The sequence below is a fragment of the Hemicordylus capensis genome, chromosome 3 (genome assembly GCF_027244095.1).
Source record: "Hemicordylus capensis ecotype Gifberg chromosome 3, rHemCap1.1.pri, whole genome shotgun sequence".
NCBI classification, from domain to species: domain Eukaryota; kingdom Metazoa; phylum Chordata; class Lepidosauria; order Squamata; family Cordylidae; genus Hemicordylus; species Hemicordylus capensis.
The window spans coordinates 346232116-346251839 of record NC_069659.1 but is presented as its reverse complement, the minus strand read 5'-3'; the positions used below and the strand labels follow the sequence as shown (position 1 = coordinate 346251839).

Here is a 19724-nt window from a genome sequence, read left to right as displayed (position 1 = left end):
AACTCGGTGGGCCAATGGCCTGTCTTGGTATAAGGCAGCTTAACTGCCTAGGAACTGAGGAAGCTGCCTTATACTGAGTCAGACCATCGGTCCATCTAGCTCAGTATTGTCTACACAGACTGGCAGCAGCTTCTCCAAGGTTGCAGGCAGGAATCTCTCTCAGCCAGGGAGGGATCCTGGAACCTAGATGCTCTTCCCAGAGTGGCGGCTCCATCCCTTGAGGGGAATATCTTACAGTGCTCACATGTGGTCTCCTATTCATATGCAACCAGGATGGAGCCTGCTTAGTCACCTTGGGATTTTCTTCATGAAAGGTGGGGTATAAATTTAACAATAAATAAGCACAATAAATAGCTAAGGGGACAAGTCATGTTTGCCACCACAAGACCAGCTCTCTTCTCCTAGACTGTTCACCTAAGGTGTAGAACTTTTAAAAAGTCTTGCCCTCTTGCTCTTCTGACAAGCCAGCCAGAGTTCCTGGTATGGTCCCATGGAGTTGCAAGACACCATGAGATATTTCCTTTCTGCCTTAGTTCTAAACCCCACAGGATACATCCAGGTAATCTGAAGTGGCCTATTTGCTGTTGGATCACCAGTCCCATGCCTGATAATTGTCACCCAAACTCTGAGAATATCCCTCAGAGACTGAAATGCATGAGGGGAAGCAATTTTTTTGCTTCCATTTTCAGTTCCACCAATTTTAGCACGCTGCAGTGACTTATGGTTCAAGAATGTCCCCCACCCCCTTCCCTTCTTTGCATGTGACTACTTGAAGAGCCCAAAACTTCACAATTAAGCTTTCCTTCCTCTTTCCTCAGAGGTTCTCACAAAGGAGCAACTGCTACCTGCTTGTCCTCCTTCACCATGAATTGGCAGCATCTGCTGCTAGGAGTTCTTCTAACTGCAGCTGGTGGTGAGTAGATATCTGGCGTTCTCCCTGTATGCTGGTGTGTGTTAGAACTATCCAGGCAACCAGTAGAATCTTCCAAAAAGCAGGATTCTAGCTAAAGATCACAGCTGTCCCAAAGAGGCAAATCTAGCAGTGCAACTTGTGACCTGAAAAATCCCCTGACACCACTTTTAAAGATATAGGATCTTAAAAATATAGCTTTATATCTATTATTATAGCTTTAGCTATAAAAATAAAGTTTATAGGATCTTAAAGATACAGCTTAAGATACAGCTCTTGGTGGCAGAGCATTTACTTTGCATGCGGATGAGTCCAGGTTCAATCCCTGACGTCTCCAGCCAGGGCTGGGCAAGAATCTGCCTGAAACCTTGGAGAGCTGCTGCCTGTCTGTGTAGGCAAAACTGAGCTAGATGGCCCAATGGTCTGACTCAGTATTCAGCAGCTTCCTATGTTCTGAATTACTGCCTGCAAGTTCCAACCACCTCATCCAGTGTTCCTCATTGTAAGGCCCAGGGGCCAGTGTGGCATCTCCCATCAATCCTAAGTCTGGTGCCCTGACTAATCGTTTGGCCCTGTGTGAAGCTTAGGCCAAAGCTGAATACTCTGCATACACACCCTCTGTCACCTTTCTCACTGTGTAGTGTTGTGGTTTGCCCAGTGTGGCGGGGCTCCCTTAAGCAAAACAGAGCCCTCTTGGGCCCCTGCACCATCCTGAAAGCGTGCACCAAGTGCTGGGAAATGTAGTCCTTCCCAGCGCTTTCCCTGTTATATAGGATCCTTGAGAGGGCTCCATCTCCCTTAATGGGCCCTCTCGGTGCTGAGAAAAGCAGAGTACACCATATAGAGGTCAGCACAGTGGGAAATGTCTCTCACCCTGAAGGTCTGGGTTGTTGTTTTTTACTAAAGTGGCCCCCACTTGAAAAATAGGGACAATCACTGACCCGGTGACAGCAGCAAATGCCACACAGACCACTGGTCAACGTACACCACATACCATGGTGAAAGCTACACTCGCTGTTGGGAGGACTGTTGTGATGTGAACCACAAACTAACCAAACTGGAGTTCATACAGCTATAGAAACGATAGCACCTGCTCAGAAGACCATTTCAAAAGCTGGACCACCAAACAGCCCAAAAACTACATCTCCAGCAGTGCTGGCAACTACAGGAAATGCCAAGATGACTGCAGCTGAGACGACCGACGTACACATCACAAATTCAACGGCCTACAGCAACATGACATCTGCTCATGCGAGGAGTAAAACCACGGCTGGCATGCTCAGCACCCCAGCTGGGCCCACCCTCACGCCTAACCCATCCCTGGCTGCAACTGGGAATTATAGTGTTTCTAATGGAAGTGCAGACTGCATTGAAGCCTTAATTGCACTGACAATGGTAGTTACAAAAAACAGCAAAACAGTAAGTGGCAATGTTTCTTTTCCTTTCCTTGTTTTCTTAAAAGGTCTCCAAACAATTGGACTAATCCTGGGTTTTTAATCAGTCAGTCAATCAATCAGTTTGTTTATTTAGCCATAACCATAACAAAAATATTTGATTCAAAATCTGGATAGTTAAAACAATGTAAGAAAATCACAGGACAGTGAGAAATACGAAGGTCGACTCCGAATAATTCTGTGCAGGGTTATATCAGCTTGCCACATAACCTGATGGCCAAAACTAAAAAAACTGGCTACTTTTCTTGTAACATGGGGCCTGGTGTCAGCTAATAAAATTTTTACATAGAACCCCAAAGACCTCCCTCAGGGGTATACTCATGAGTCAAATGGGCAGTAACCCAAAATTTGGCTTTAAAAAAGCCAAATCTGGCAACAGAGCGAGTCCCAAGGAAAACCATAAGCAATGGCCAAATAAATACTTCACATAACCCATTTTAGAAGTTACAACAACATACATTCAGTTGCCAGAAGCCTTGCAGGGAGGAGGAGGCTGTAACATCTGCTTCACAGAGACAGCGGCTGCCCAGTGGTGAGAGCCTGTGTGGTCGCTGTCTGCTGTTGTCAGCCTGTGTGCCCCCTAATGTGTGGGGCTGTGGCTGCTGCCCTGTGCATGAGTCTGTGCGGGATCGGGGCCAGAGGGAGTGAGTCAGCAGTTCTTGAGGATCAGCTGCCTAGATTAGCCATCATTCTGGGCTTATAAAAGGGCTGCTGCCCTGTGAAAGGCAATGAGGGCAAGGTGGTATTTTTTTTGGCTTTTGTTGTTGTTTTTGGGTCCTGGGTTTTTCAGATGTGTCTTGGTTTGTCTGGGGATGGGGAGACAGGGGGTGTGTCCACTGACCGTGGGGTGGCTATTCTGGTGGTGGTGGTAAATAATCTGAAGTAAAGTTGACAGATCAGCGAGTCGTAACAGGGGAAGGGAAGTCAGAAATCTATTAGCGGTTTCCCCTTCCGGCTGCTCTGCCAGCTCTTTGACCTTACTCCTCTGTAATGCCAGGTCTGTCCAGAATAAGTCAGAAACCATCCATGATCTGATTCTGGATGAAGGGGCAGACCTGGTATGTATTACAGACACTTGGTTGGGGGAGGCTGGTGGCCCAGTCTGGTCCCAGCTTCTTCCTACAGGGTAGTCTGTTGCGGAGCAGGTGTGGGGACATGGGTGGGGAGGTGAAGTGGCTGTGGTCTATAAGAATAACCTCTCCCTGACCAGGATCCCTGTGGAAGTGTCTGACCATATTGAATGTGTGTACCTAAGTTTGGGGACCAGGGATAGACTGGGACTTCTCTTGGTGTACCGATCGCCCCGCTGTCCGATGGAGTCCCTAACTGAGCTGACGGACTTGATCTCAGGTTTGGCGTTGGAGTCTCCCAGGTTTGTGGTGCTGGGGGACTGCGATGTCCACTTTGGGACCAATTTGTCTGGGGTAGCTCAGGAGTTCATAGCGGCCATGACAACTATCCCAAAGGGTCTTGGAACCGACACACATTGCAGGTCACGCGCTCTATCTGGTCTTTCACTCTGATCAGGCTGGTGTTCCATGGGTGGGGACTCCTGTGATTTCCCCATTGTCATGGATGGACCACCATCTGGTTAAGGTTGGACTCACAGAAACACCCCACCTTCGCAGGGGCGAGGTGCCCATTAGAATGGTCCACCCGAGAAGGTTATTGGATCCAATAGGGTTCCAAGAAGCCTTGGAGGGATTTAGTGTTGCCTCTGCTGATTATCCTGTTGATGCTCTGCTGGAGAACTGGAACAGCAGGCTCACCAGGGCAGTAGACATGATCACACCTAAGCATCCTCTCTGACCCACATCAAAATTGGCCCCTTGGTATACAGAAGAACTATGGGGCCTGAAGCGGTGAGGTAGATGACTGGAGTGCAAGTGGAGGAAGACTTAACTCTAATCCGACAGATTACAACATAGAGCACATTTGAAGATCTATGTTCTGGCAATGCGGGCGGAAAAGGAGCTATTCTTTTCAGCCCATATTGCGTCCGCAAGTTCACATCCACTGGAGTTGTTCAGGGTTGTGAGAGGGCTAATGAATGCCCCTCCTCCCTCGAATCAGAATTTGGAACCATCTATTACCCACTGTGATGTGTTTAATGATTTTTTGTGGATAAAATCTCTCGTATTCGGGCCGACTTGGATTTAGACCCCACAATTACTGCCGTGTCTGAATTGGAGGTGTCCAGCGTCTCTTATGTAATTAGGCTGGATCAGTTTCAGTTTGTGACTCGTGAGGATGTGGACAAGCTGCTTGGAGCGATGCGGCCTACCACTTGTTTGCTTGACCCTTGCCCAACATGGCTAATACTACCTAGCAGGGAGGTTGTTGTAGAAGGCCTAGTAGAGATCATAAATGTTTCTCTGTGGGAGGGCAGGATGCCTCCTTGCCTTAAGGAGGCAATTAGACCACTTCTAAAGAAGCCTGAGCTGAGCAACTTTCTTTCTCCAACCTTGCGTGACTGGGTAAGGTAATTGAGTGGCCTCCCAACTCCAGGCAGTCTTGGATGAAACTGATTATCTAGTCCCGTTTCAGTCTGGCTTTCGGGTGGGCTATGGGGTGGAGACTGCCTTGGTCAGCCTGATGGATTATCTCCAATTGGAAATTGACAGAGGAAGTGTGACTCTGCTGGTCCTTTTGGACCTCTTGGTGGCTTTCAATACTATTGATCATAGTATCCTTCTGGAGCATCTGAGGGGGTTGAGAGTGGGGGGCACTGCATTACAATGGTTTCACTCTTATCTCTCAGGCAGATTCCAGATGGTGTCCCTCGGGAACTGTTCTTCAAAAACTGAATTTCAGTATGGTGTCCCTCAGGGCTCTGTATTGTCTCCAATGTTGTTTAACATCTACATGAAACCACTGGGAGAGATCATCAGGAGATTTGGTGCAGGGTGCTATCAGTATGCTGATGACACCCAAATCAATTTCTCCATGTCAACTTCATCAGGAGAAGGCATAACCTCCCTAAATGCCTGCCTGGAGGCAGTGATGGGCTGGATGAGGGATAACAAACTAAGACTGAATCCAGTTAAGGCAGAGGTATTCATTGTGTGGGGTCGAAACTCAGGAGATGATTTTGATCTGCCAGTTCTGGATGGCATCACATTTCCCCAGAAGGAACAGGTACACAGTCTGGCGGTGCTTCTGGACACAAAACTCTCCATGGTGTTCCCAGGTTGAGCCAGGGGCCAGAGCTGCCTTTTATCAACTTTGGCTGATATGCCAGCTGCATCCGTTTCTTGAGATACATGCCCTCAGAACAGTAGTACATCTGCTGGTCACCTCCAGACTTGACTACTGCAATGCGCTCTATGTGGGGCTGCCTTTGTACATAGTCCAGAAACTGCAGTTAGTCCAGAATGCGGCAGCCAGGTTGGTCTCTGTGTCATCTTGGAGACACCATATAACTCCTATTTTAAAAAATCCACACTGGCTGCTGCTAAGTTTCCAGGCAAAGTACAAAGTTCTGGTTATAACCTATAAAGCCCTAAACAGCTTGGGCCCTCGGTATTTAAGAGAACATCTTCTTTGCTATGAACCCCGCCACCCATTGAGATCATCAGGAGAGGTCCGTCTGCATTTGCCACCTGCTCGTCTGGTGGCTTCTCGGGGACGGGCCTTCTCTGTTGCTGCCCTGAGGCTTTGGAATGTGCTCCTTGCTGAAATAAGAGCTTCCCCATCTCTTACAACTTTAAAAAAGGCAGTCAAGATGCATTTATTCTCCTGGGCTTTTAATTAGATATTGTTTTAATTGTGTTTTAAAAGCTTTCACATTTTAAATTTTAATTGTTGAAATGTGTTAATCTTTTTATTGGTTTTTGTTATTGTTTTGTTGTAAACCGCCCAGAGAACTTGTGTTTTGGGTGGTACAAAAATGTGTTAAGTAAATAAATACATGAATCCAGTCTTCCACTTCCCTCTACCCACAGGGACACAGACGTTCTACAGTAGGAACTCCAACCATATATCAGGATTTATAACCATGGGTTCTAAAAGCTGCTTTAGGAGCTTCATTAGATTTGGGTTACTCTGTCAGGGTCCCCCTCCCCTTGTGAAGGGGGCACAGACCTGAAGTCTGGTGGGGGGCGGGGGCTTAGGTAGGACTGCCTCCCTTACATTTTGGTTGGCCCACCCCCAAAGTATTTACAACCAGTTTTTAAACTAAACTAAATTTTAAGCTTGATCCTGTGGCCTGTTCCTGATGTCTCATTATTACATTTCAATTTTAGCTCACCAGCCTTCCTCTCAAGACCCCAAGCTGGGCTATATAGTCCCTTCCTTTTATTCTCCCAACAATCCTGTGAGGTCGATGAAGCTTGCAATTGGCCCAAGTTCTCCCAGTGAGCTAGGAGGCTGAGTAGACACTCGGCCTTGATCTCCCCAGTCGAAGCCCAATATTCGAGCCACTGCCCCGTTCATGCTGTATTCATGGACGACATCCACCTGGAGCACTGACCTGCTTAGAAGTTCTGCCTTCCGCTGCCCGAGACAAATCCGGTAACTGGACAGCATGGGAGAAGAGCTTCTGAAGATGTGGGGCAGGGCTTAAGAGTACACTTTCACAGACGCTGCACAGGAGCAGGGCATCCCTGCTTTTTAGCACGGGAATGAGTGGGGCTCTGTGAGACGCTTAGCCCTCATTTACGGCAAGCTGACTTCCATTATGTCTGCACCAGCAGTCCCACCATCTTGATACTAGGAGGAGGGAACAGTCTGTGGGTAGTTTTTGTGGCTAGTCTGCCCTGTGCCATGGCGTGGTTGCAAGAAAGGGCCCTGAAGGGTGCAGCTGGGAGCAAATTTCCTTGAAAGGGGTTTTCAAGGAAAGCTTTTCGCTCTGGACTTCTAGAATGGCATCCTGCATCAAGCTGCGTTGTAATTCATGCCCTGGTTTTCCTTCCCACAGAATAAGATTGGATATCTGAATATTGATCCAAATGTGACCCACACAAGCGGAAGCTGCGGAGACTGGCTATCGACTCTCAACATCTCATTTCACAGGGGCTTCATACACTTCACTTTCACCAAGGTAAGGATTTCAGCAGAGTTGATGAGGATGCTGTTGTGGGATCCAGGACATCGGCAGTTCCTTGAAGCAAAGGGTAGCTGAACTTGCCATCTGGCCAGCTATTCATGGTTGTCACATGCCATAAGAATGCTCCTGGGTCTTTGTGAGTCCTAGATAGGGCTGAGATACACAGTCGTTCCCCTTCCTCTCCCCACTACGCCCTTGCCTTCCCTCTTAATGGTGAGTATCAGTCATACGAACGCTGTCCTTCCACCACAGCCGGCCATTATGTTGGGTCTATGAGAGCAAGGGTGAGGCAAGAGTGTTGCTGTTGCCTATCAACTGCAGAACTAGCTCCCCTGGATTGAGCTGGAGGACGCTGCGAGAGAGTCCTCTAAGCAGGCTCTGGGTCCCGGTTATCAACTCAGTGTCTTGGAAGGCCATTTTGAGAACAGAGTAGAGGATGGAGCACCCTTCCCTATGGCTTGCTGGCAGGTTCAGGTTTTGTTTGTTTGTTCGATTTCTATACCGCCCTTCCAAGATGGCTCAGGGCAGTTTACAGAGGGAAATAAAAAATAAATAAGATGGATCCCTGTCCCCAAAGGGCGCACAATCTAAAAAGGAACATAAGACAGACACCAGCAACAGTCACTGGAGGTACTGTGCTGGGGGTGGACAGGGCCAGTTACTCTCCCCCTGCAAAATAAAGAGAATCACCATGATAAAAGGTGCCTCTTTGCCCAGCTAGCAGGGGGTTGCCACAGATACCACTTCCTCCACACCCCTGTTTTGCCTAATCTGCTTAGTTTTGTCTAGAGACGTAAGATTTGGGTGGTATAAAAATATGTTACATACATACATACATACACAGGTTAATAACTGGAGGGGGTCCGATTTGGCCCAAGTTCCTCCATTTAGTGAACCCTGCTGCAAGGAATCAAAACATGTTTTACCGAAGGAGATGCATAAACCGCTTGAGAAATTTCACTTGTCTCGCAGAAATTCTTCATCTTGAACATTCTCTGACGACTCTCCTTGGGGAGGACCCTGAAACTGGTTTTGAACTTCACTGTTCTGAAAACCTGGCACCAACCCTAGCTCCAGCTGCATTTTTAGCAATAGTATGATACTCCCACAAGTCCCTTTTCAGTAACAATAGTGCAATATCCCTCCTGCATCTTTAAATGCAGGTGTGTTTTGTTTAAGGTTGGCCATGTTGGGGGATGTAGCCCATACCTTTCTTTGAGCTTGTGTAAATGGCTAGCATCAAGATTAAGAAAATGCTGATGCAATGATTATATGCTGGTTCTATGGGGGAAGGGGCAATTTTTGTCAATCTCCCCCTTCCCTCTAAAGCCAACTATGACTCCTGGAAATATGTCGCTGAGGGTCTCAGAGACCTTAGGGACATATTTTTTGGAGTCACAGTGGGCTTCAGAAGGAAGGGGAGATAAATAAAAAAAATCTCCCCCGTCCCCCCAACATAGTACTAGTGTCAGGTTTGCTACACCAGTACTTTGTTAGTCTGGATGTTGGCCAATGTGTTTAAATATAAATATTATTAAATATGAAATATCACCTGCCTTTTGATCCCTGCCTTTTGAATGAATAATATCAAATATTAAATAAATAAAATTAAATATAAATAAAATTAATCTCCAAATAGTATGGGTATACAGGGGGAAGGGTAGTAGAGTGTGTCACTTGTCACTAACTACATTACAAACAAGTAGTGCTAAGTAGAACCCATGGAGCCAACTTTCAGCTTGTTTTAAAATCACAACTCCTACCTAGGATCCCTCCATGTGCCATGAATTTTGTTTTTATCCAACTGTTAGCACATGGGCTATGAAGGGGTGTTGTCTATACCTTGTGGCTGAGGAGGTGGAGCTATAATAGGGTGGACAGGTTCAAATATCCTATAATGCCCTGCATCTAAGAGCTGGCAAGCCTCCAGGAGCAGCTGCAGAGCTCTCCACTTCTCCTGGCCGGGAGCCTGGCCAATGGAAGGAGGATGGTTGGAGGGCAAGTGGCAGAAGGAGGTGGCTGGTGCTGCGCACCCACATGCCTCTGCCCATCTTCCTTCAAATTGCCAGGAGCCTGGGCAATGGAAGGAGGATGGGCAGTCGGGAGATCAGGGGTGTGTGCATGCTGCATGGGACACTGCTATGCCCCTGTGTGGCTGCCATCTTGAAACAAGATGGCACATCAGCAAAAATAAATAAATAAATTTGGGGGTCCCCTAGGGCCTCCTCCCATGAATTTTGGCTTCTATTGGATTGTAAACGCAACAGTTATTGGAGGGGGACACATGGACATCCAGACATGGTGATCTCTTAAACCTTCTTCCATTTGGAAAGTAGGCTAAACTGTGACTTTTGCACAACCACACAGCCTGTTAGATTTGTTTCAGAGAGTTCACAAGTTAGACTTGGTTCAGAGAGACCCAGGTTCAAATTTCCACTCAGCCATACTGGGCCAGATGGTCTTTCTGAGCCTAACAATGCGGCAGGCTGGGCGGGGGGGATGTATGCCACTGTTGTAAATCTGTTAGCTCGGCTAACCCAACAGGATTTACAACCCATTCAGCCCTCCCCCTGTGACTTAAACAGAAAGTAACAGCAAAGCTGCACGAAGGAAATGAAAGACTCACAAAGAAAATTAGTAGTAAACGAATAAAGTCCCCTGAACTAAACTAGGTACCCCCCTCTACTATAACTGAGTAATAATTGAAGAGAAAACATTGGAGCAAAGAATCAATAGAACAAGGGAAAACAAAGTAAGGAATTAACGGAACAAGGGACAACAGAGCAGGAAAGAACAGAACAAGGGCAAACTGGAACTCTAAAGGTTGAGGAATTCCAAATAGGAACACGGTTTGCGGTAAGCGAAAGTTGCTGACAGCAATCTGTGCAACTAACAGACTGCTTAATATTGGGCTCAAGATAACCGGCAGCCAATCAGGCTTTCCTGAGTCAGAACTTCTACTTCCTCTCCTGTGATATCCTGCGCCTGCATGTCTCTCACTGAGCCTTCCTCTTGAAAAGTCTTCTCAAGACAGGCGAAATCCCTGCCTCCTCCTGATCAGCCTCCTCAGCCCTCATGTCTGGCAGCTCTTCCGATTCCTCAGCTCCAGAGTCTGTTCTCCCTGCCAAATCCTGCTGCTGTGCCTCTCAGCCTGCATTCCCAACTGAGTCCTCCCGTTCCTCCTCTGACTATTCTGAGTCAGAGGTCTGAGCCATGACAGCCACCCTGAACTAGGGATGTGCAAACAGGTTCGACGTTGAATGTGTTTGACATTGAACCGGTTCGGTTCGACCGTTCAGGGTCGAACAAAACCATCTCCTGTTCAGTCCAACCCAAGACCGAACACCCCCCAACTGTTCAGGGGGTTCGCGGACTTTTTTTTTTTTTTTTTTAAATCTATCTATCTATAAAATTTTTACTTACCCCCTTCGGGAGAGTTGTTGGAGGCAGCAGGGAAGTCTGCAGAGGTCCCCTGCAATGTTGCCTCCCTTCATGCCCATACCAGATGGCTCTTCAGCCTGTTCAGGCCTTCCCTCTCTGTGCCGCAGCCATTTTGGAGGCAGCCGTGTTTGTGCAATTGGCCTTGCATGGCCTGGGTCATGCAGAGGCCAACTGCACAGGCACAGAGGCTGGCGGGGAAGGGGGAACCTCCACAGACCCCACCCCCACCCGCTGCCTCCAACAACTCCCCCGAAGGTGGTAAGATGCTCACAAAATGCGCCCCCCCCAGACTAGACTGGATAGGGTGGGGGTGGAGGGAGTGCCAGACCTAACTGGCCCAGTCTGGTTCGGGTCCGGTCTGGACTCAAACCGGACCAGCCAGTTCCGTGCACACCCCTACCCTGAATTTGTTGATAAAAGCAAAGGATTATAACTACATAAAATAATGATTAGAGCACTATCTGAGGGAAGTCCTGCATTTTCCTAAGGTACAGAGTACTCAGCCTTAGAGAGCACAATCCTAAAGCAAGGCTTTGTAAAGTGGAGTGCAGTTGGGAGGGAGAACTCCTGTATGAACCCCTGTGACTTTCTCAAGAAAAATCACACAAAAACTCATTGTCTGGAGAGGCTCCTTGTCTCTCTTTCTGTGGGAGCCACATCAGCATACCACCCTGACTTCCAAACAGAGGCAAGATTCAAGTGTTTGCTTTGGGTGTTTGTTCTTCTTCATAAGAGATCTGCACTGTTTACTGAAATAAGATCCATAGAACATTGTCATGCAATTGAGAACCACTTGGAATGACTCCAGTGATCAGGCTGAAGTGAAAAATTGAGATGTAGATAGCTCTCCCCCAACCCCACCATCAGTTACAATAACATACAGGGCCTGTTTGGACATAACACCAAGCCAGAGTTAAATGTGCCAGAGGTTTGAGTTTGTGATCATCCGAAAGTGTGAAGACACAGTTTTGCCAACCATCCACAGCTTTGTTTTTGTTCCCAAACCTGAAAGTGAGTTTTGCTGCTGAGACCTGAGGTTGGAAGGCAGTATTGTCATCTGAATTTAGGATTTATTTATTATTATTGTTATTATGATTTCACAGTCTGGGCAAGGTCTGGAACCTATCTGCAAAAATGGAATGTTTCTATCTTTTGTGGGTTGGTCTGGGAGTTTCGTGTCAGTGAGTGAGTGAAGTTTACGCAGCTTTCTATTATAGAGATGTGTATTGACTTTTGTAAGCTGCCTTGTGCACCTCCACCAGGTGGGTGATGTGGGAATAGAAGTTAGCTTAATACAATAAAGCATGACATAAATGTTTCTCTGGGTGTACTGAAGCAGGATATGAGGCCTGAAATAATAATTAAAATATTTCAGTTGGTTTTAATAGAACTGTATGGTCAACTTTGTATGTCAACAAAGACATATTTGTTCACCCAGGCTTTTAATTAGATTTATAGTTTTAATGCTTTTCATGTTGGGTTTTTAATGGTTTTAATGTTAATGATTTTAATATTTACATGATTTTAATTGTAAACCACCCAGAGATGCAAGTTTTGGGCGGTATAGAAATATGTTAAATAAGATAGATAGATAGACTCTTGCTCATATTCCGTCTATTTATGTTATTTATTTAACACATTTGTATACTGCCCAAAACACAAGTCTATGCATCAGTCTATATTATATGAATACTAAGCAGTGATCTTGGATAAAATGATTAATGTATTGTTTTACAGCATGGAAAGATGTATTATGTCAGTGTGATTGAAGCCAGTTTAATGGTGCCCTCTGAGGGTAAGTATAAGTCTCCCCCCCCCCCCGCCATCTTTGGGACATTGGCAGTGTGAATCCCATCTCTGTCTCCTACACTGAGAACCTCTCTTTAAGAACCAGAGTCACCCAAGCTCACAACCAGAAATCGGTTGTCACCAAGCACAATACAGATAAACTTGTCGTCAGCCTTTAACAGTATGCATAGGTTCCATTGATTTTAGATGGAACACTGGCAGATCTAAAACTATTATATTAAACTTGTGCAGAATACGTTTAGATGATCAAAGGCCCTCCTATGTGTTGTCCCAGGGGCATTCATGTTTGATAAGAGTTGTAGTCCATGGGATGATCGGAGTTGTCGTCCAACCACATCTGGGGACCTAATCTTGAGAATGCCTGCATTATCATGCAATCCGGACAACGACCCTACAATGTAGGTCACTATTATTACCCCTGTTTTGCAGACAGGGGGCTGAGGCAAAAAGGTGATTTGCCAAGTAAATGGCAGAGGCAAGAGTTATACTACCTGATCACTTTGTATCCTAGCCATCTCGTCACATCGGCTCTCTCTGGATTGCATTTACTGGGTTTATTCTGCTGCGAGGGGAAAACGGGATACACTCCACATAAGCTGGGCACACTTGAAACTGATAGAACTTAAGCGCCCGCTTAGATTCTTGGATCTCAGTGATTTCAAAGGAGCTGACTCTTTTAGGAGTGTTCAGCTGCAGCTAGGGGAGTAACTATAATAGGGCAAGGGGAGACAGTTGTCTGTGGGCCCACTGCCTTGCCCCCCTGGCAAGTCACATGACTGACTCCCTCAGCCGTGCACTCGCCCAGGCTTCCTTCAGTTGTATTCATCCTCCGAAACTGATGTGTGTGTTAAGACCTGGAACTACCAGAACAGCATGTCTTTCTCTAGTACCATTAAATGACTTGCATCGTCCACAATTTACGAACCCTTTTAAAAAATAATTTAGGATGATGTTCTATTGTGGCAAATAGGAGATACACACACACACACACACACACACACACACACACACACACACACACTGCTTTTTGTTACCACTATTCAGCCTCATTTAAGATTTCTTTACTTCATGAGCTGAGCTTCAGTGAGGGGGGGGGCATTTTAAAATCTTCTTTCTGGGCCCACTCCAACCTTGCTACGCCCCTGGCTGCAGCAGGCTGTTCTTTTCCTGAATAATTCTCCAGCAAGAATTGGAGTTAGAAAGACAACACTCTCACCGATTAGCCTTGCAATAGCCTTTGATAATCTGTACACTGCCATCTGTGAAGCAAGTGGGTTTCCATTCTCCCCTGCTGTGGTGAATGGCTAGTAAACTCTGTCAATCAAGAAGAATTTAAACTTAGGAACCTCCTCTGGGCACTTTCCAGATTAGGCCCTGCAACGGGGTCACGTCGTATCTCGTAAGTCTGCTTCCACACTTGTGTTGTGACACCACAGTCCCTACACAGACAGCAGGGTACCATTCACATTTCCAGTGCCTTGTTTTGAATTTAATTGCTGCGATAGAGAGCTAGGCAGTTGTATATCTGGTGTAAGAAAGTTGCTGTTATTTCGGGTTGTTAGTCTCCATGAGACTGCTCCCCCTGCTGTTTACATTTTGAATATGACTTGGCTGGACGTAGGCATTTTGCTGCTGTGTTGAGCAGCTAGTCTGGAAATTGTCCTGGAGAGAATTCCTAGGAGGGGCCTTGGAATGGAGTGAACAGGTGGCTATAAAATTCAGTGGGAGTTAACTGACAGGTTCCGATGGGGCTTGGATGAGCCAGAGACAGGGACAGCTAGAGAGAGGATCTCTGGTTAGGGTGTCTAGAGCAGAACTGAGAGTGGAATTGGGAGATTGGTGGATAGGTTTTACACACTCGACGAGACCTTCTGTAGAGAAAGCTTGACTATCAAACGTAAATGCTGGGTGTGTAAAAGGTAAAGTTGCACCGTCGAATCGGTGTTGATTCCTGGTGACCACAGAGCCATGTGGTTTTCTTAGGTAGAATACAGGAGAGATTTACCATTGCCATCTCCTGCGCAGTACGAGGTGATACCTTTCAGCATCTTCCTATATCGCTGCTGCTCGATAGAGGTGTTTTGCATAGTCTGGGAAACATACCAGCGGGCATTCTAACCAGCAACTTCTTGCTCCCTAGGCAGGTTACTTCCCTGATGCTCCATTAGGTGGCTGTAGGATATATAATACGGATGTACACCAAATTGCTTTGGTGCACATCCAAGAGCAGTAAGGGGTTCCCTTCCCAGGTCCTACCGGCACATCCTCCAAGCCCCTGCCGGCCTGCCGCAGTGCCGTTTCAACAAAAATACCTCCGTGCAAGCAGCAGCTTCTGCAGCTTACCCCTCTAAAATGCCGTGGCGATGGGATGGGATGCATCCCCAGCATCCCTCACATGGCATCAGCACGTAAATGGTGTCTGCACATGCGTCAACACCATTTACGTGCTGACGCCACGCAAGCAATGCCAGGGACGCATCCCATCGCTGTGGCATATTAGAGGGGTAAGCGGCACCAGCTGCCACTTGCACGGAGGTATTTCCATTGAAACAGCGCCATGGCAGGCTGGCGGGGGCTTTTTAGGACAGGCAGGTAGGACCTGCCCGCCTCCTCTTAAGAGAACCCCTCGCCGAAATGTTTCGGCACCAGGGAGCCAAAGTGTTTCGGCACCTCTCCAAAGAGGCGCCAAAACGCTCCGGGCACATCTCTAATATATAGTCAGGAGGGTTGTATCCCAGTGAAGGTGTTGAAAGTCTAAAGAAGCTTGTTATTTCTAAACAGAAACAACAAAAACTTGAAAAGTATAGCCTTTGAAGTATAGAAACTTGAAAGTATAGCCTTTGTTGATTTCCTGATACAATCTTATATAACTACCTGAGTTTGAATACAAGTTTGAAATATAAGAGGTGGTCTTGCCAATTTTAAGGTTGTTACTTTGTCTCAGCAACCATTATGCGTGTGGCCCTACTTTATAGTGAACAAGAAACCACTGAAGCTATTGTACACGAATAAAGTTATTTTCTTTGGTTGGGAACTTTAAAACTGTCTCAGCTGGGTCTATTTACTTCTCCCCACATTACTACTAGGGCACAATGCCAAAGTTAGTGTCAGAAACCGAAATTAAGATTAAATTTGGTGGTGACAGTGTAATAAATAAAGAAAGGGTTTTACACAAATCAAAAGGGTCACAAACATAATGTTTGTTTTAACATCGATATATTTAAACACTAATCTCTCAGTCCCAACCTCAGGTCCTGACATGTGCCCAGATCCAAGTGCTGGCAAGTGGAGATGTCATAACTGGGAAGGTGGCAAGTCATGAAGTGGAGATGGTTGGCTGGCTGGCAAGCAGGCATATAGCCTGGGGCTGTCGGGAAACAGCTCCGGAGCATGGGAACAGCTCTCCTGGGTCATCTGGTGCCAAGGTACCCTGCTCTGACGTGTTGGGATCTTCATCAGTGCCCTCATGTGAGGGGACAGTATCCCAGCCAGCCAGGACATGATCTGAGGGCAACATCCAGCCAGCTTGCTGAAGCAAACCAGGTCCGGGTTGGGCCAATGCCTGGATGGAAACCCATATGCCATCTGGAGCTGCGTGATGGAAGAAAGGCAGAATGTTGATATATACCCACCTCCCCACACACCACAGTTCTAATAAACCCTCTACCACATATACAATTTTTCCTTTTTTTAAAATGATGGAAACACATGATAATGTTTTTAGCATCATGTCTGCTTTGACTTGTTAAACTTATTAAACTGCACCAGGGTTTCCCAATCTTGGATGACGAGATGTTGTTGGACTACAACTCCCATCACCCCCAGCCACAACACTGGGCGATTGGGACCATAGCAGATCTGGGTTTGAGGGCTTCAACCCTTTGCTCCCGCCACAGTCCACTCCAGATTCCTTCCACCACCACATGTAGAGAGTAGCACGTGCAACCTTGTGACTTGTGCAACTCATGTGACATTCGTGCCCTGTCCTCTGTCAGGCTGAGCTTCACACTTCTCAATTCCCCTTCAGCCAAGGACAAGTTTCACTACCACGCAAACCAGTTGGTAGTTCTGATTTTGTTTCTATCCTTCAGGTGTATTGGTCCATGGAATTCAAAGCGACCAGTTTTTTGTGACTCCAATTGGGAGTTCCTTTAAGTGCCTCAGCAAACAAACGGTGAACATAGCCAATGATTTCCAGCTGCTGCTTGTGAACTCTCATCTTCAAGCCTTTGATATCACTGGTGACCAGCTTGGGAAAGGTAAGTAAATGCACCCTCAGTGTTAGAGGACACATGTGTGCAGGGATCCACCGCTGTAGTCTTTTTCCACCTGACAATCATACCTCCACTGAATGCACAGAGTGGGGTTTCTCCCAGTATCCCAGAAGCCCACACATTTCACCAAAGTTCTGAGTCGAACCTCATCAGTTGTAGGCATAACCAGAGACACCCCACCTCAGTTGTAGAGAAAGAGCCTATGCTTGCTCAGCTTATATCTCTGGCCCTATCACGGAACAGGTTACTGTAGGCTGCAGATTGTGGGCCAGTTTTCAGGGGTGGCATGGAAGCCCACCCAGCATGCCCACCAATGAATGGCCGGCAGGGAAGGAAAGCAAAATGGCACCATTGTGCTTCCCACCCACACTCGCCACCTTACTAACTGAAAAGGAAGAAAGGGAAAAAGATTTGAAAGAAGGAAGGAACTGGAGGTGTGATTTAACTGAAGTGGGGAGGAAAGGGAGGGGTGCCATTTTGGTGCATGTAGAATCCAAGGGAAGGAGTTGTGGTATGCAAGAGCAAGGCAGTGGAGTGGAATCAGGAATATTAATAGTCTAATGAAATAGATGTTGTGTACAGAGAGGCAAGTGCAGACTGCTTTTCAGTCCTCTTGCTGCTGGCTGTTTGTTAGCCCCGCCTCTACTCCAGGACTGGAATACAAGTAACTAAAGCCCATTCAAAAGCTGGCCTGGAGCAAGGAATGGGTTAGCCAAAAACACCACAGTGCTTTGCTTTGACAGCAAACTGCATTGAGCCAACACATGTACACCTTCCACTGAGCATATGGAGGCCAAGAGTAAGACTGGAGGTTCCTCCCTCCCTGCATTCACAGAACGTATGAAAAGGGCTGGCATTTCTGCAGGAAAAGTGTCAGGTTCAGGTCTGCTTGGAAGTCCTATCCCTTATTTCAGATTCTAGATGTGTGGACACTGGCCACGTTGATTTATAGTGAAAGAAAGGTGGTGTTTGCATCATTAGAAGAATGCTTCTTTATTATCTGACCTAGAATATTTTGACTGGAAGTGGATGAGTTGGGGTAAGGGACTCTTGTGGATGACAATGCCTGTGGCACTGGGGAGTCATTGCCGATCTGAATAGCTACTAGTATTGGAGTGGGGTGGTGGTGGGCACTGATTGATTGATTGATTGATTGATTGATTGATTGATAGTACTGTCAGGCGAAACCAGTATTCTAGGAAGGGACCATAGCCTTCCCATAGCAGGGCAGAACACATGCTTCACAATGACAAGGTCTCAGGTTCCACCCTTATATTTCTAAGTCAGGAAATAATTGTAAACTTCCCAGAAAACCAAACTGAGAAGGTCCTGTCCTGTCCTGAGCATTTGATGCAGCCTAACCAGGGTTCTCAACCTTGGGTCCCCAGATGCTGAAGTACAACAAGGCCATTGTGGCTGGCGATGAAGGGCTCTGTAGTCCGTCGGCCTCTGAGGATCCAAAGCTGAGAGTCCCCGGGGTTAGGCTATACATCAGATAATTAGAATTGACCCAAATGGCCACTCTGCAGATAGTGCTTACAAGATTTTGGAAAATTCTCAGTAGTAATTGTATTCCACTGAGCTATGGTGAGAGTATAGAATTTTGTGTGCTATATCTGAACCGCCTGGTTTTCATTGCAGAAGAAGAATGTGATCTTGACAGAAGAAAGAGATTGATCCCAGTCACAGTGGGTCTCAGTCTTGCAGGATTATTTCTCATTACGCTTCTCAGCTGTGTGCTCTACTCAAGAAAATCATACAGAAGTTATGAACGAATTTGAATCATTAGCTGCCTGAAGAATGCATGCAGCAAGGGAAGGACCAAGGATAGGAATCTCCTTGGGGATGAGGGGAGAGAACCATCTTGGGGAGAACCAAAGAATCTACTTTTGCCTGCTTATTCTGCAGTAGCAGCTCTGGTCACAGATTAAGTTGTGTATTTAAAGTTATTTCCACTTATGCATACTTGAAAACTGGCACTACTACTTTGTTTTTTCTATATCCCTACCCTGTCTCTCTCCTTATGAGGCAAAAATTAGCAGACATGCCTACATGCAAAAAAAATTAGGGCTTCAATCTTTAATCAGGGTGTATTTTTAGTTAGGTTTTTTTTTAATGATTAATCTCACCAGTGAGTTGTACAGCAGAGTCTTCAAAAATATTGGCCAACATCCATAGCAGCCTCCTGGTAGTGCATCAGGAAGCTGTGCCGTGCAGTAGAGAACTTCCCCACTACCGCTGCAGCCATGCAACTTTGGTCGCTCAGCAGGGGGAGCTGCTCCGGATGTCTGCCATCGTTACTTAGGGACTTAGGAGGTATGCTGTTGTATTCTATCTAGTGATCTTTTATGTTGAGAAGTTTGTCCCAGTGAGGATCCTGTAGAGAGTGTGGGGGATGGAGTCAGAAAGGAAAAGGCAGGGAAAGGAGAAGGAGAAAGTGGAGTTGTTTCTAGAATAAAGCCTCAATTAAATAAATATAAGATTGCTTTGTATGTACGGGGGAAGCAGCTATATATATGCCATGCTCTTTCTCTCGCACACTGGAGGGAAAGCTTCTTCTGAGATGCCTACTGCGACACACACATACAAACACCACTGGAAAATCAGACAAGCATGCTTCCTTCTGCAGAGCTGTGGTGGTTACTCATATGCAAATGAATGCAAGTTTGATTTATTAACTGAAATTTTATACATCAGCTAAGACTTCTTTATTCTTATCTTTCTCCTTAAAAAAACTCCATCTCTCTCTCTTTATCCCCACCCACACGCCCCATAGACCAGAGTTTTAT

The 19724-nt window shown here is 46.4% G+C and overlaps 1 protein-coding gene across 1 annotated transcript; it reads left to right on the top strand.

Moving 5' to 3' along the window:
• Positions 1 to 819: 819 nt before the first annotated feature.
• Positions 820 to 18914, top strand: LAMP3 (lysosomal associated membrane protein 3). The gene is made up of 6 exons (XM_053310121.1): positions 820 to 913; positions 1983 to 2329; positions 7283 to 7405; positions 12590 to 12647; positions 16753 to 16920; positions 18577 to 18914. Exons 1-6 carry the CDS (start codon positions 865 to 867, stop codon positions 18714 to 18716), a joined length of 885 nt encoding a protein of 294 aa, XP_053166096.1. The 5' UTR covers positions 820 to 864; the 3' UTR covers positions 18717 to 18914.
• Positions 18915 to 19724: the final 810 nt, after the last annotated feature.

Excerpts from the sequence above, each read along its gene's own strand:
- LAMP3 (XM_053310121.1), top strand. The coding sequence starts at position 865 with ATGAATTGGCAGCATCTGCTGCTAGGAGTTCTTCTAACTGCAGCTGGT. Across the intron at positions 12,648-16,752 it reads TTTAATGGTGCCCTCTGAGG|GTGTATTGGTCCATGGAATT; the intron begins GTAAGTATAAGT and ends TCTATCCTTCAG. Across the intron at positions 16,921-18,576 it reads TGGTGACCAGCTTGGGAAAG|AAGAAGAATGTGATCTTGAC; the intron begins GTAAGTAAATGC and ends TTTTCATTGCAG.